This window comes from Oreochromis aureus, linkage group 3, assembly GCF_013358895.1.
Source record: "Oreochromis aureus strain Israel breed Guangdong linkage group 3, ZZ_aureus, whole genome shotgun sequence".
NCBI lineage: Eukaryota > Metazoa > Chordata > Actinopteri > Cichliformes > Cichlidae > Oreochromis > Oreochromis aureus.
The window spans coordinates 58,160,905-58,177,151 of NC_052944.1; the positions used below are offsets into that span (position 1 = coordinate 58,160,905).

At 39.3% G+C, this 16,247-nt stretch overlaps 1 protein-coding gene and 1 long non-coding RNA gene across 2 annotated transcripts; one reads left to right on the forward strand and one right to left on the reverse strand.

Moving 5' to 3' along the window:
• Positions 1 to 4,815: 4,815 nt before the first annotated feature.
• LOC116335898 (atrial natriuretic peptide receptor 1-like) lies at positions 4,816 to 14,308 on the reverse strand. Its single transcript, XM_031759681.2, has 22 exons — positions 14,062 to 14,308; positions 13,795 to 13,927; positions 13,572 to 13,704; positions 12,918 to 13,022; positions 11,521 to 11,623; positions 11,165 to 11,310; positions 11,007 to 11,079; positions 10,554 to 10,698; positions 9,958 to 10,044; positions 9,728 to 9,871; positions 9,426 to 9,547; positions 8,966 to 9,104; positions 8,742 to 8,790; positions 8,548 to 8,649; positions 7,430 to 7,549; positions 7,172 to 7,265; positions 6,866 to 6,953; positions 6,569 to 6,708; positions 5,898 to 6,050; positions 5,718 to 5,816; positions 5,503 to 5,594; positions 4,816 to 5,415 (listed from the first exon to the last, which is right to left on the reverse strand). The coding sequence occupies exons 1-22, from the start codon at positions 14,189 to 14,191 to the stop codon at positions 5,224 to 5,226; spliced, it is 2,589 nt and encodes an 862-aa protein (XP_031615541.1). The 5' UTR covers positions 14,192 to 14,308; the 3' UTR covers positions 4,816 to 5,223.
• On the forward strand, positions 13,806 to 14,774 carry LOC120435750. Its single transcript, XR_005609886.1, has 3 exons — positions 13,806 to 13,945; positions 14,070 to 14,193; positions 14,418 to 14,774. It is a non-coding gene; the product is annotated as an uncharacterized LOC120435750 (long non-coding RNA).
• The last annotated feature ends 1,473 nt before the right edge of the window (positions 14,775 to 16,247 follow it).

The window sequence follows — 16,247 nt, forward strand, 5'->3', positions numbered from 1 at the left end:
CATGTGTGTTGAGATGCTTCATTTTCATGCCACCAGGGTTGAACAGATTTATTTTAAACAGAAGCGGGGATAATAACGGAGACGTGTATCCTCTGATGTATTCAGTAAATAAACCTCAGACACACACACACACGGGAGGTTGATTTGGAAGGAAGAGGTTCGCTCTTTGATGTGTGCCCTCAGATATGTAAATGCTCTTAACAGAATGGGTGAGTGAGGGCAAGTGAGGTAAGGAGAGAATGAGAAGCAGAGCGAGAGAGAGAGGGGGTTCTCTTTATGTAAATACTCATTCTGTTATCAAAAACCACTTCAAGCACACACACACCTTCTGTCATCTGTAATTAAAATCCTGCTCATCGTGTCTCCATCTGCTCTCATGTTTGGGGCCCTGAGACCTTTTCATGGAAAATTAAAAACATTGATGGGAATGTGGGCACGATCCCACCTGCCAGAAAGATCCAGAGCCCCCTGGAAACCACTGGAAATATGTGATAAATGTGAGGGGGGTGCATAAGGGTCTCCTAGGAACTATAAGTGGCATCTAGAGTCTAAACAGAGTCGTTCTCAGTTAGGTAAAACACTTGTTGGCCTACTTACTGGTTTAAAGTATTTATTTTTATTAACCACGGTTGTATAGTTTCAAAAGTATTTGGACACAGGCGAAGGTTTTGCTTCTTTGCTTCTTTTTCCTTCTACATCACCAAAATCTATTTGAAATCAAGAAAAGGAGTACTGAAGTGTTGGTGTGTTCACATGTGTTTGCAGCCCTTCGTGCTTTTTAGTTTTCATGTTCAGCAGTGAAATGCAGTCTGTTGAGATCAGTTGGTGTACTCAGCTGCTTTGCAATATTCTTCACTTTCAGACTGCTGATTCAAGTGATTTTTGTCCATCTAACCCAGCCTGTATGATTTGCATCTTTACTGTCTCTTATGAAGTCTTCATGATACATTACTGATATGTCAAGTCTTCTTTTAGCTGGATGTTATAAAAGGCTTTTATTTTATTACAATGGAAAATATTCTGTGATCATCCACCACTTTTGTATTCTCTTCTTCTTGGTGCTCTTGCAGCCTGTTGATTTCATCTTTCACCTGTATTGACACCTCTTTGAACTCCATACAGCATTACTGTGAATGCAAAACTAGCCATCCATCTCTTTTCTTATCTGTTTACCCATTCGATTATGGATTTAAATCAAAGTGCTGAATTTTGAAATTGAACACATGGATTTAAATCCAGTTTATCTCTTTAACCTGTTATGAATTAATCAGAAAAGAAACTACACCTTGTAAGGACATGTTATGTTTTGGTTACTGTTTTGGTCTTTTCCTGGTTTTTGTAGTCAGTTCATGTGCATCTCCAAAAAAGAACATGAAAGTTGAATCAGTGTGAACTGAAATAAGAGGAAGACGAGAAACACATCACCCAAAAATGCAGACCAGCTGAAGGAAGCTCTTAAAGCAGTCTAGGCTTCAGTAACACCTAAGCAGTGCCACAAGCTGATCCCCTCCACACAACACCACACTGAAGCACTTACTTTAGTCACTGGTGTGTATTCATGTTGGGACCTGGGAAATAAATGTGTAATTTTTTTTGAAATACAGCATTTTTACATTTTAAATTTAATACTGATGGCCATCAACATGCACCGTTTCTATATAATTTAAAAATAAATAAATAAATGGTTGCACTGTGTCCACTGGATGATGAATACCTGTTAAATTAACGCAACGTCCTCTGAACTGAGACGTGACTGCTCTGCATGCTGGAAAGAAAAAGCGAGCTGCCTTCTGCAGCTGTGCTTGTATTCAAACCTCTCATGCAGATGAGCCCATGAAACACACAAACACTCGTGTGAGGCTGCAGGACTCTGTTTATTCACTCACTATCATCCACTTTGTATACACACACAGCATGTAGAAGTAAATCATGAAATATATATTCCTTTTTGATAATAAGACACACGGAAGTAGGATGTCTTCACAAGTTGTAGGTCAATATTATTTGAAGCATTTCAGTCAGGTTTCAGGACTAATCACAGTCAAGAAACAGCGTTAGTGAAGGTTACAGAAAGAGAGCATATTTCTCCAATATTGGCTTCTCTTTATAGGCTTCCTGTTAAATCCAAAATCAAATTAAAATTCATCTCAGGAGATAGAAGCTAAAAAACTGTAAGTAACACTTTTTAATCAGATATATCATCAAGTCAGTGAAACATCTAGGATATTGATCTGGTCTGGCAAGTTTCAGCTGCTTTGGTGCACTAGAGGGGCAACAATGAAACATCCCTCAAAACTGGAATGCTTTTACAGGTGGAGGCCACTGGCAATTTCTCCATCCTCATTTTTTCTGACTGTTTTTTCACTAGTTTTCTATTTGGGTAGGCTCAGTGTCACTATTGATAGCATGAGTTGATACCTGAACCCTGCAGAGTTTGCACTGGTAGTCCATCTCCTCCAGGGCAGAACATCAATTTGTCCAACTGACAGAAGGTTTGCTGTCTCCCAGCACAGTCTCAAGAGCATGGAGGAGATTCCAGGAGACAGGCTCTTTCTACACTAGGAGAGCTGGACAGAGCCATAGAGCGCCCTAAACCCTTTAACAGGAAGGGCATCTTCTCCTTTCTATAAGTAGGAACAGGATGAACACTGCCAGCAGGCTGATCGTGTGAATGTCTCTGATCAAACAATCAGAAACAGACTTCATGAGTGTTGCCTGAGAGCACGACATCCTCTAGTGGGTCCTGGACTCCCTGCCTGACACCTGGGAGCCCGATTGGCATTTTCCACAGAATACCAGAATTGGCACGTCCACCACTGGTGCACTGTGATTCTCACAGAGCAGGTTCACCCTGACCACATGTGACAGATGTGAAAGTGTCTGGAGAAGCCGTGGAGAATGTTATGTGTGCGTGAAATTGATCACCATGAGTGTTTTTTTTAGTGGTGGGTCAGTGATGGTCTGGGGAGGCGTATCCATGGAGGAACGCAAACAATGTGGCATCCTTGTGTTCCTAACATGTTACCCTTATCAGTATGGAGATGCAGAATGATTTTTTTCCCATTGAGATGCGACATGTTTTCAAAGTGTTCATATATTTTTTTGGAACAGTATAGTTAAGGTTGGATCAGGTGACCCTGAATCCTCCCTTTTTTACGCTGCATAGGCCTATGCTGCTCTCACTCTGTTTATGCACCTCTCTGCATTAAATCATCAGTTATTATTAATCTGGCTCTCTTACACAGTGTGTTTATTGTCCTGTCTTCCTCCCCTCAACCCTAACAAGTCAAGGCAGATGGCCTCCCTGAGCTTGGTTCTGCTGGAGGTTTCTTCCTGTCAAAAAGAGAGTTTTTCCTTCCCAAGTGCTTGATCATAGGAGGTTGTTTATTGCCGGAGTTTTCTCTCTGTTATTGTAGGGTCCTTACCTTAGAATACAGGATGGTTTGAAATGACTCTTGTTGTGATTTGGTGCTATATAATGAAACAATGTAATTAAGTACAATCATTGACCAGGTATAATGAAGTAATTAATTTGGTAATCTTGGGAGGGTCAAATGCACTTACTAAATATTAAAAATCGACTTTTCTTAACTCTACACCTATATTTTTGGCCAAAATAAAAATTATTTCTGAACAAAGCCACAAAACCCAACAGCTGTGAGATAAAATGCAGTTTGTCACTTTATGTTTGTAGACAGGAGAATCTGGAACTGGGAAGTCCTCCTCTCTCGACTCATCTATTCTCCCTCAGGGCCTCTTCTTCTTCCTGTCCGCCAGTTGTCATGTCAGCCATCTTTGACACAAAAAAGTAAACAGACCTCATCGCCTCCATCTCTTTAAGTCTTCCATCTGCTCAACAACGTGACATGAATATTCACACAGAACATTCGTGACAAAAGGTGCTTATTAACCAGCCGGTGTGAAACGTCTGAGTATGAAACTAACTGGGAGGAGAAAGAAATGGATGGAATAATATAGTTGGTTTGATTTTGTTAATGCCTTTAGAGAAAAACTTCTGTGTTGGTTTATTGTTGAGTATTTCATGGATATCACCATTTTAACTGTTGACCTATTTTATTTTGAAATATTACACAAGAAAACTATAATTATGTTTGTAGGCTGACTTTTGTATCTCATTTATAGTAATATTTCTGTTTTACAGAAAAAAACAAAAGGAGAAAAAATCTAAGATTTGATTAAAAACATAAAAATAAAACTGAAACAGGCAAACAGGACAAAACATAATACCAACATGGCCACATGTTAAATGTTCATGAACCAAAGGCGCTAAAGAAAACACTGGAAAGTACCACCAAAAGTCTTAGAAGTCAAAATGTCTGAAGTGCTTTTCAGGTTTGAAATCACAGAGTCCCTGTTTTTCATGAAGCATATGCAGTGTTTGAGATCACGAATGAAACTTTACAAATAGGGCTGGTTTTGTAAACCTCATGCCATGATTGCGAAGTTGAGTACAGATTGTCTTTGATTGTGTTTGAGTCTGTGTGACTGTGATTTGAAGCTAAACAGTGACCTGGAAAGGTCCATAAAATGAATAACTGCAGTCTAGACACAAAAAAGTTTAAGAACTTCCTCCAGCAGTTCTTTAAATTATGACAGCGTTGCTCTAGTCTCACAAGAGGGACTGAATATATTAAAAGAATACTTCAGAGAAACTTCCCATGAACACAGGATGTATTTATTCAGCATTAATGTCAGTTTGGGTTTTTGTGTACAGTCCAACAAACAACACAAACTAATAGCAGTAAAATATACATGCAGTATTCTGTCTTTCACTTGTTAACAAATTTAAGACAAAACTTTTACAAAACATCGAAGAAGAAATAAAGTAACTCATTGGTTCAGACCAGGTGCTGTCTCCTTCTAAAAGCATCTATGGTGTCACATTAAAATTCTGTACAGAAACTTTTCATCATCACAGTCGACTAATGGGAAAGTGCTTCTTCACAAAAACATAATAACAACATAGAATATAGTAAAACATAAACTATCAGGCGAAGATTTGTCTGGAGTGAAAATCATAGCAGATGGCAAAATTTAGACTCAGATTATTCTGTTTTTCAGTTTCGTTGAACATTCCTCGGTGGATTAATGAGATCCACCGGGTGACCACACATGTCAAATGTAACACGCAACACAGTAATGCATTCTTCTTAGGCTAACAGTGAGGACATCACAACAAAAGATAGATCCACAGTTAAGGGTTCAGGCTGGGTCCAGGAGAAGATCGTCATTCAGATACCCCGGTATTGATGAATACAGCTCTCGCTCCTTCTCTGCTTCCTCCTCTGTCTCTGTGGTGATGAGTTTGGCTGTCTTTGGGTCTGCAATGATGTCCTTGGAGACCAGAGAAGTCTTCTTCCCCTCCAACCAGTAAGTAACCATGTCACCTTTACCCTGAAAGAGATGAATCAGGTCCAGAGTGTTAACTGGGCAGCTCCCAGTTTTACCTGAACTGGACTCCAGTGGGAGTGTACAGCTCACCTTGACCTGAAGTGTTCCTCTGCACTCCAACACGTAGCCACCAATCTCTTCCAGTAGGTAAAATACACTGGAGCTGCACTGGATCTTCAGGGCTGCAAAGATGGAACATACCAGCTTATTTCACCCCAAGAAGAAGGCAGTTAAGTCTGTGTCCAGTATCAAGCATTTGTTCCAGTAATAAGTAGTCATACTCTTATTAGGTCTGACAGTCTTACCAACGCTTGTTGACTCCATCCTCGACGCTGTATTCACTGTATCTCCAAACAGGCAGTAACGAGGCATCTTTGTCCCAACCACTCCTGCCACCACTGGACCTAAAAGGACTCAGAAGAGTCACGGGTGGAAAAATGATTTAACAAAAAATTTAAATTACAGTGGCTCAGTAGCTTGTATACCGGAGTGTATCCCAGCTCGTATCTGCAGCTGAGTGTTGGGTTTATGGGGGATCCTGAAGGTGCGACAGACGCCCACCAGATCCAGAGCCATGCTGGCGATCTCTGAGGCGTGGAGTATCCCGTTCTCCTGTGGAACACCAGAGACCACCATATCTACACAAAAACAAACAAACAAACAAAAAAATAACAATCATGCAAAAAGTTTTCACAGGGCACTATGGAGTCCTATGAAAAACCAAGTACACCTTTATTGCTTCCACCCATGAGTAAGTGGGTAAGAAGCAGCCAGATGCTGCTAACATAAGAGAAAGAAAGATCATCCTAGCAACATCCCAGAAAATTAACCACGAGAATTAACCACCTCATGAAAGTTTATGAAGCGCCTTGAGGCGACTTTTGTTGTGATTTGGCGCTATATAAATAAAATTGAATTGAGAATTGAATTGAATTGGACCGAGGTCAGTGTTGAGAGAAATAAACAAAACCGAAAGAGCTACGTCTTTGACTCTACAGGCTTCACTTAGCATGTTAAATCTTCAAGTTCATGACAGTACAATTAGAAAAAAGATCAAACAAGTGTGGCTTGTTTGGAGAGGCTGCCCGGAGATGAGCTATATCTTTATATAGCTATATCTTTAGAGTAGCTACATATTACCATGTGTGTCACTCACATGCGTCTCCGATGGTTTCTACCTTGTAGACATCGTAATTGTCAATGATGTCATCGAAAGTTGTGTAGAGCTTGTTAAGGAAGTCCACGACCTGGTAAGGAGTGCTGCTGCTGGACAGCTGGGTGAAGCCCACTATATCACTACACAAACACACACATACCATCCTTTATTATGGTGGCTGTAAAAAATATAGAAAAGTAGAATAGAACCCAGTAGAAATTTATTTAGCTCATGTGGTTGCTACAAACCAGCATTATTAGCCTCATCTGACTAAAGACACCACAGGTCTATCTTTACCTGAAGAAGACGGTGGCACTGACATAGCTCTGAGCTTGGGAGGGTTTTCCCTGACGGAGGTCATCAGCAACTTGTTTGGGAAGCATACCTGAACCACAAACATACAAAGGTCAGTAAAAGGCGAGTTTTAACTGGTGAGAGATATAGAGAATTGTATCATCTGCATACAAATAAATGTTTTCTGGATGAAAATATGTGTAATAAATGTGAAACAGAATATATGGCATACTTGGATTAAACAGAATCATCCTACTAACCTAGTAACACATTAGTATGTGTGTGTGTCTGTGTGCTTGTGGGTCATACTGTAGAGCAGCCTATCAGTTTTCTGTTTCTCATGCATCAGATCCTGAGTCCGCTCAGCTACCAACACCTCCAGATGTTTGCTGTATTTCTCCATCTAAAAACAGAGACAAACGAAAAATGATTTATATATACATTATATAGCATTGATATAACATATGATATTACATGAGAATATGGTGCAATGCACAGTTTGTTACTATAGTAATAACATATAATGATTATTGTTCTGTCCACTGTATTGACAGAGTTTGTTTTTACCAGGTTCATCATCATGTCCACTGGGCTGGTTTTGATGGGGTTAATTCGATGCACAAACTTCTTGATCTGTTCAAAGGTAGGTCTGTGGGTAGGGTTATGAGAGCGACATCGTCGAATCAGCTACGGAAACACAGGTGGGTCAAAACACAACAGAACAGCCGAGATGGAATATTCAGTCATCGAGTAATATTTATATTTTTAATGAATGTTTACATTTGCTTAAAAACGTTTTTTGCAAATTATATAATATCTTTCAAAGTCATATTTCAAAGTTAGCATCATTCAAAGAAGAAAACATAATTTAAATAAAACATCAACTAGTTGAAGTATACACGACCACAATTGCAAGGAACACCTGACAGCTGTCAGCTACAGACATCCTTCACCCAGTCGAGTTAAAACATTAACTCGACTGTTCTTCAGCAGTCCAAAGCACTCGTTTCAGGTGAAAGTAAATTTAGTGTTTAACTTGGAAAGTAAGGTTCAAGAGTTTAAAGGAGTAGTGTAGAGACACAGAATCCAAGGTGTTTTAAGTCTGATGTGACGTTTCTGTGTTCTGTGATAATTTGGGGTACTATCATCTCCTGGTCTTGGTGGTGGTTCATCCATGTGTTTTACCAAAGTCAGCACAGCCCTCTACCAATATGACAATATTTATGTACATGCAGATTCCCTCTTCCGGGAGGACTTATCACTTGCCATTAGCACTTTCCCACTACCAAATAGTTAATAAATTGTTTGGTATTGCCAGAACTACTACCAAACAGTTTGGTAACCATTTTAATGACTATGCTTATTTGGGGAGCTAACTCACCTAACCTCAACCTGACAGAGATTCTCCAGGTCACTGACAGAAGGAAGATGAAGTTGTTGATGCTGAGGTGCCACAAGCTGATCACCTTCATGGTACAAATACTGATGCAGTAATTTGTGTTAAAAGAGCTACAACTAAGTACTGAGTATATAAATTAACACATTTTTTTTTCCTACAAAAGCATGTTTATAACAACTTAGCATACGAACGCTACAATTTTTTATTTATTTTATTAATAATAGCACATTTCATACAGCCTGCTTTCAACCATTTCATAACAGGCAGTTTAAAGGGAATGACATACCTCTACATAGTCAGCGGGACAGGGGCAGGTGTTGTCAGCTTTACTGGAGATCAATTCAGGAAGAGGAGGACACCAGGAACACTCGAGGTTTGACTCCTCTGCCTGCAAACCAAAGCATTTTATGAATTTTATTGAGGGAGACCATGAAAGCAGCACAGTTACAGTGGAGTGAAAGGACACTCAGGCTGACTTACAGGGACCGGATCACTGCGAGTTGCAATCTCCAGCAGGATGATGGAATAACTGGGAAATTTACATACAGAGAGTATCAGCTGATCTATATTTATTTATCACATTGTGGAGACTCAGCTAAAACTACAGTTTTGCTTTGGTTAAGGGTAAAGGTGAGGGAGGCAGATGGAAGTCTTCGGGGAACTGAGGTGAGTAAGTGAAGGAAATTTAAAGTTAACTCTGTGACCTGAACACGTCTCCTGCCAGCGTTGGCTCCGTGTTAGAGTCCTGAAACTCAGGCGGCAAGTATACTTCCAAGAGCCTCTGCTGATAGGTGGAAAGAGGCTCCGTCCCATCGCCCATGCGGTAGGTCCTCAGACCGTAATCTAATTGGAGATTATATGTAAATAAAAAAAAATGTAGATCTATAATCAAAATTGTTGCTGCATTCTAGATTATTTTTCAGATCAGTTTTAGGATGACAAAAATTAGGTTTAAAAAAATTGACAATAAAAAACGGAGATTAGGACAATTCATAAAGAGATTTCAGTTATAGAAAATGATCTTCACTAAATTAGGAATAAAGCAAACTTTCACTTTCAGAGCTAGTTTATATCTGGTATGTTTAACAAGTATTTACTGGGTTTTTTATTTACATGCATAGTTTTAATACTTTTGGGTACATTCTTTCTGCACGCTCAGATCACCTGTTATTTTGCAGACCCAGCGGTCGTCTAAGACACAGTTTAGAGAATTAAGTCGGCCGTGACAGATCTTGTGTTGGTGCAGATACGACATCCCTCTGGCGATGTCTGTGGCGAAGGAAAACCTGGCAGGTACAAACAGTCATGCATTTAAACAGACCTTATGAGAACCCAAAATAAATTGGAAATGTTTGTGACCAATTAACTTACAAAGACAAACACTTTATGTTTAGTTGCCTTTCTGCCTTAATTACCTCAAGATGTCATTGTACCATAAGTAAGAGTCTGTGTGATTATCTGAGTACCTGAAGCCCCAGTTAAGTGGGATCTCCTCGTTAAGAAGGACATCGTTAAGGCTTCCTTTTGGGCAGTACTCTGTCACTATGGCAACATTTGGCACTTCAACACAGCCACCGATAAACTTACACAGGTTGGGGTGATCAAGCTCCCTGGAGACAAACACAAAGACAAAAAGTCAGACTAACATGCTGTGTATTTGCAGTATGAAGGGAATAAGTTTGTATTTGCATCTTACCTGACTTGCTTGACTTCCTGTCTGATGGTTTTGGACAGAGAGAACGTCTTTGTGTGAATCCTTTTGATAGCCACGGTCTGCCCATCACTGGAGAACAAAGTGGCTTTTAACATACGTTTCCAAATAATGTACCAGCAAGCTGAAGACATTTCTATTGGAGATAGGCATGGATGGCGCTGTACATCTTATCCCACCCTCCTACAAACTGCAATCACACACTAGCATTACATTACAATACATTCTCAATCCCTGGCATCAAGTATCACAATTTTGTCAGTTGCTGCATATTTGCCGGATGTGTGAAATATGCCACCTTCCCAACACAAACCTGACAGACCCATCCAATGGTTGATTTAGATCATTTAGACCAAGTATATAAGTATAAGTCTGGTGTTTCCAATGCCATAACCAGTGTTTAACACAAAAGTGGCAAAGGACAACTTGTGGCTTCTGGCTTTGACAAACAAAAATCTTGACCTCTGGGAATAGGGAAAAGATACTTAAAACTGGCCCTGGTGGCCTATCAAAGTATCTGAAAAGCACAGTACATTTTTATATAAAGATAGACAGACAGGTGGTTACATAGATAGGCATACTATATGCCGGTGCAGGTGAACATCGTTTTTCGGGTTCCCAGTTGTCCTGTACAGGTGCTTAGCGCTGATACACAGCTGGTATGACTGTCATTATTCCCCACTGGTACACTCATTATGCTGCCCATGGTCATATGACCCTCTTGATCTGCAGAGAAAAACAGAGAGTTAAGTTTTAGATTTGCTTCATGTACATAAAATGTATACAAATTTACAGATTTGGGTCTGTTTCAAATCATTCTAAATCAATGCTGTTAATTAAGTTTTTTGTGTGGTGCTTTGTGTCCTGCTCTGCACTGTAATGTTTCAGATCTGGTTTGTACTCTTTTTGCAGTAATATCTCTCTTGTGCAACTTGAGACTTTTTTCGCTATTACTTTTAGGCAATTCCAGCATACACAGCCTTTCAGTGCTTACTAAGCTACTATCAGAGTTTTATGTAGACTGTTAAAAGGACCTTGTTTAATTGTAGAGAAGTCAATGATCCAGCTTTCGTCCCACAACATTTTCCGTTTCTGGTACCTTAGCCACTACAAGAGACAGATTTAATTATTTATTTATTTTTAACTGGCAGACTTTCTTTTAGCATATGTGTGTTGTTGTGTGAGTCCTTACCACAGCAGTCATTATGAAGGAGAGGCAGAGCAGGCTGAGTGGCAGACCGATGGCAATCTTCGTAGAAGGGGACATAGGGCATTCACCACAGTCAGCTGGACAGGTGGAACAAAACTCCGCCTCCTCACAGACACCATCACCACAGACTTCAAGGGTGAAATTTAAAGACGAAATTGTGACTTATTTACTTTTTTATGGCAACACTATGTTTGGGGTTGACTGACCTCTGATCTCTGTCATCAGTGGCCAAAAAATGTTCACATAACAATGACAATATGATCTATTACAGAAGCTTTTGTACACTCCTTGTTGCACTTCTTATAGTCAAGTCAGGATTTTGAGAGGGGAAAACATACCCACAGCAGGCAACACAGTGGTTTTGGTCTCCAGGGCAACCTGCATGGTACCGACCCGAATGTGAGCGATGAGTGAGTTTAAGCCGGGATGAAACAGAACCACCTACAAGTCAACATGTTAGATTAACTGGCTGTAGACAAAACTTTAGCAAAGACTCAGAATGTGAGAATTTAATAGTAACTGAATGTAGCATCTGCATACAAGTATATTATTTTGTCATTGCGACAGATTATAATATTGTAGTATTGCCCTACTTTGAATGAAATAGGTTTGTCTGTACAGAAGCATATGTTACATCTTTTTTCTGCTTAATGTTCTGTATTTAAAGAAACCTGGGCTCCACTTGGGCTCCAGTAACCAGTACAAAAGGCTTAATTTCTGAAGAGACTAGGTCCTAGACTTGCAATAACAGTCGAACCAGAAATTTTGAAAACTGTAAAAGATGCTTTTTGGACAGCTTCCCTCTTTCGCAGACACAATGCATGGTGTAAATACTAGAATTAAGGAAGAAGAACACTCTGTATAAAACAATGGAATAAAAAAGAATAGCAAAATACAGAATTATTCATTCACTTGAAATGACAGCATTAGGGAAAATGGCTCTTGCTCCACTGAGCCTGTGATTCACTCTTTGTACTTAAACCAGAAAGTTATCATTCCTGCTGAGTTATGCATCAACCTAATTGCTAAATACAACCAATGAGATGAACTGCAGGCCCAGTAAGTGTATTGGTATATTCCTAAAATGTTAGTTTCCCTATTTTAACTTTTTGCTTTTGTTTTATTGAGAAACTGCTGCACTTTTGAAGATCTCAGTGACCTCATTGCTGGATATGCCCAATCGTGTGTTGTGTATGGATTAATGTAAACTGTTATTAGACAATTATTTAGGCTTAATGTTCACTATTACACTTCCATCCAGCCATTTTCTACCGATTATCCAGGTTAGGGTTGTGGGGGCAGCAGTCTGAGCAGAAAAGCCCAGGTTTCCTTCACCGTCTCCTCTAGTTTATCCACAGGGGACACCGAGTTGTTCCCAAGCCATTTGCAAAATATAATCTCTTGAGCAACTCCTGGATCTGCCCTGGTGCCTGGGTGAACTGGCTCATCCAATGTGGATCTACTCTTACTCTTTGAATTAAATGATCTACGATCATTTAATCAGTGAGCTTAAGAGGCGGAGTTATATTTATTTAGTTTGCCTTGGACTCAGTCAGATTAGCTGTTTTCCAGTCTTTGTATTTCTCTCATGTATGGCGAGAAAGTGTGTATTAGTATATTCCCAAAATGTTAGTTTTTCTATTTTACCTTTTTGTTTCATTGAGAAACTGCTGCACTTTTGAAGAGAAACTATGTGAGATATGGACTTATTGAGATAAACTGGTGTATGTGTTACCTTCGCGGTCCAGTTGGTCTGGGTCATCTTCCCAGAGGTCGAGACGGTATGTGTGAAGATTTTTCCATCATCAGGAATCCAGGGGCCACAAATGCTCTCCGTTGTCTGTTAGTCAGGAAAAAACAAAAAACTTTTCATCTTTAAGCTTTTTATCTGTTTATTTATCTGTCAGACTATAACATATAAGAGCAGTTACGTAGACGGACCACATATAAAAAATAGATCTGGGAAAAGTAAACTGATCCTAAGGTGTCTTAGACCTGCAGTTTTTCTAATGACCACCATGGGGTGACTACTTTGGGTGAAAATAAGTGAATTTGTAAAGAAGTCTATGAGAAAATGATCCTGCTACTTATGTAATCTGTGACCTCATTAAACACTAGTCTGGTTTATTTATGGGCTCTGTTGCGAGTTTAAAGTTTAACTGAAATCAGCATAATTTAGTAAACTATGGTCCCAATTTTGAGTTAAACTGTGTAAACAGTTTACGTTTTGGAGCTGACCAACCTTGGGATTAACCTGTATCTCCATAATATTCTATTGTGTGAGGATTGGGGACAAAATTTGCTAAACTACGTTTTCCAATTGGATTTTGGAGTTCTCTGTGGATTTTGTTACAGAGAGGAGTGATGAAGACAAGAAGAAACAGCGCACCATGTATCCCAGCGGGCAGGAGTGGATGTTAGCGTGATGAATGCAGCAGTTCTCTCCATTTGCATCTTTCCAGTTGGCCGGACATTCGTGATGTTCACAGAACCTCCGAGCTGATTCAGCATCTACTATGTCACTGAACACACAGACAAGGCAGACTAGTTTATCTAGTTTATTTTGTCCAGTCTAAAATTATTCTGCTTTATACCCAGTTTAAGCAGTTTACCTTTGAGTGAAGACACGGTTTTGGATGGCCCAGTGGTAGAAAGAGTCCTGGGCGGTCACCGAGTATATGACACTGAATACCTCACCACTCTTTATCAACTCTGGAGGACGAAGAACCCAAGCCATCTCCAGACCTGGACAAGAGCCACGGGGTAATAGACAGACACAGAGATTTTAGACTGCAATTCAACTTCAAGATCTGTGGTTAATGATTGTATTCTGTTTTTAGACTTTACAGTCACACGTCAACTGCTGTCTGTTTTCTCACCTCCACAGTCGATCATGTTGTACTCGTTGGGCCTGTCCAGAGGCCAGCAGTCGTACTCGCTGTTGTCCAAATCATGCCAGCAAAACACCAGACCAACACCACAAGCAGACATCTGGAAACAACATGACATGCGTGAGTGATCAATGACCAAAAATACACCCAAAATAAAGGAAAAAGCATCCAGAGAATCCTCCGAGCTGCTCACCTGGTTAAAAAATATGGACCTGAGCTTGTTGCCTTGAATTTAAATAAGAATATAAAACTTTAAGCCTGTAAAAAAGGTGTTTCATATATGATGTCTTACCCAGAACAGAAACCAAAGTCTTTGTTGTTTCTTCATACTGTTGCTGTTGAAGGACGGATAGGTGGACAGGATGGAGACAGGTAGAAAGACTGACTGAGGGTCTCGGACATCTGCAGCTTCTGAGCTGCTCGCTCGCTGTGGAGTCAGAGCTGATGGAGCGGTGGGAGGCAGAGCGAGGCAGGAGACACCAGAGAGAGAGAGAAAGAGAGATTGGATTCAGTATTTCTCCCGTGCGCTGTCAAAGCTGAACGCAGTGTTTTACATAGAGATGGCTATACTTCACTGCCCTCTGGTGGTGGCTGCTGTTACTGCACTGATCTTTAAACATTTTCTATTAACTCAGTTGAGTTTTTCCCTCTCTACATTTTTAATTCTCTACCGATCAAGGCTTTAATAAATTAAGAAAATATTGGATTGTTACTCACTATGCAAACCCAGTTTTCTATGTGTGGTCTTTTGGAGTCTTTTAGATGGTTTTTTTTTTTTTTTTTTTTTTTTTTTTTTTAATTTAGATTTTTAAAAGACAAAATCTGCTCCAAACTTCTTGCAGGCTTTTCTTAAAGAGTCAATATGCACTGACTTCACTTGCTTTATTTACTTTGTAATGATGGATTAAAGCAAAAAAACAAAACAAAACAAAAAACTTGTCAGTTACAGTTTAACCCTGTAAGCCAGCGGTGTCAAACATTCAGCCCACAGGAAGTAACCTAAAAATCACAAGCCAAATATACAGGTTCGGAATGTCATATCTGTGCTTTTGAACTGTTGAGATATTGTGACGGACACACTGCAGGGAGCTGTGCTGATGGCTCTCTTTGGGTTGTTTCCGATAATGAATGTGGAAAAAGTCAGACATATTGTTGACTTTGCATTTATTTTTAGATTGTAGGAAATATTTAGAGATGCTTTTCACAAACCAACCAAGATGTTTGCATAAAGGTTATGTTACTCTCAAAAAATCATGCTACATTCCTTTCCTTATTTAATTACTCAATAGTTTTCCCACTCTTGTAGTTTTGAGCAATACAAATTAAAGTGTCCGTATGTCCACTTCAAAGAGGTTACAGACCTCTGTGTCCTACTTGTACACAAGCTGAAATCTGCTGATTGTAGCACTAAATAGCTTTTTTTTCTTTCTATCTGCTCATCGTACAGACAACTGAGGAAACTTTGTAACACACATAACGGCATATTTGTAGCTAATGTAATTACTGATGTTAACACACACACACACACGAACACACACATAAAACTTGCTGTAGCTCTGGTATTTTAGGTTCTTATGTAACTCACAGATTTTTACAAAGACTGTAATCTCCAAAAGAAAACAACAAACCAGCCAGCTCCTGACGGCTGTGCCAGCTAAATGTAAACATGAACCACATCCTTAATTATCACTAATGAGGTCATTTAACTTCAAACATAACTATTATAAAATTGCCGTATTTTCATTGAGCTATCCCTTTGTTTTTATTTATCAATGAATACATATATGAGGGTCATAAACTGCAAACTATATATTCTTATCACACAGTGTCAACCGTATTTCTGTAACTGTATGTTGTAGCCTCAATATTAACTGTTAAAAATCCGAATTTGAATATTATTATATGTGACACAATTCAACTGAAAATATTTTATTTATTCCATATTTGCTAAATTATTTTTACAGCAGTTAAAATGTTGATGACAAAATAACACTGTTATTATTATTGTTCTTGTTGTTATTACTAGTACTACCGTCAATAATAATAGTAGTAGCGAAAGCAGTGAGAAAAAAAGTATCAGTAATTATTTATTAACATTGTAACTTTGGTCGCGCCTGACTACCTAAGAACATGACGTCACAGGGAACAGCTTCATCAAGTGAAAGGCTCTGATT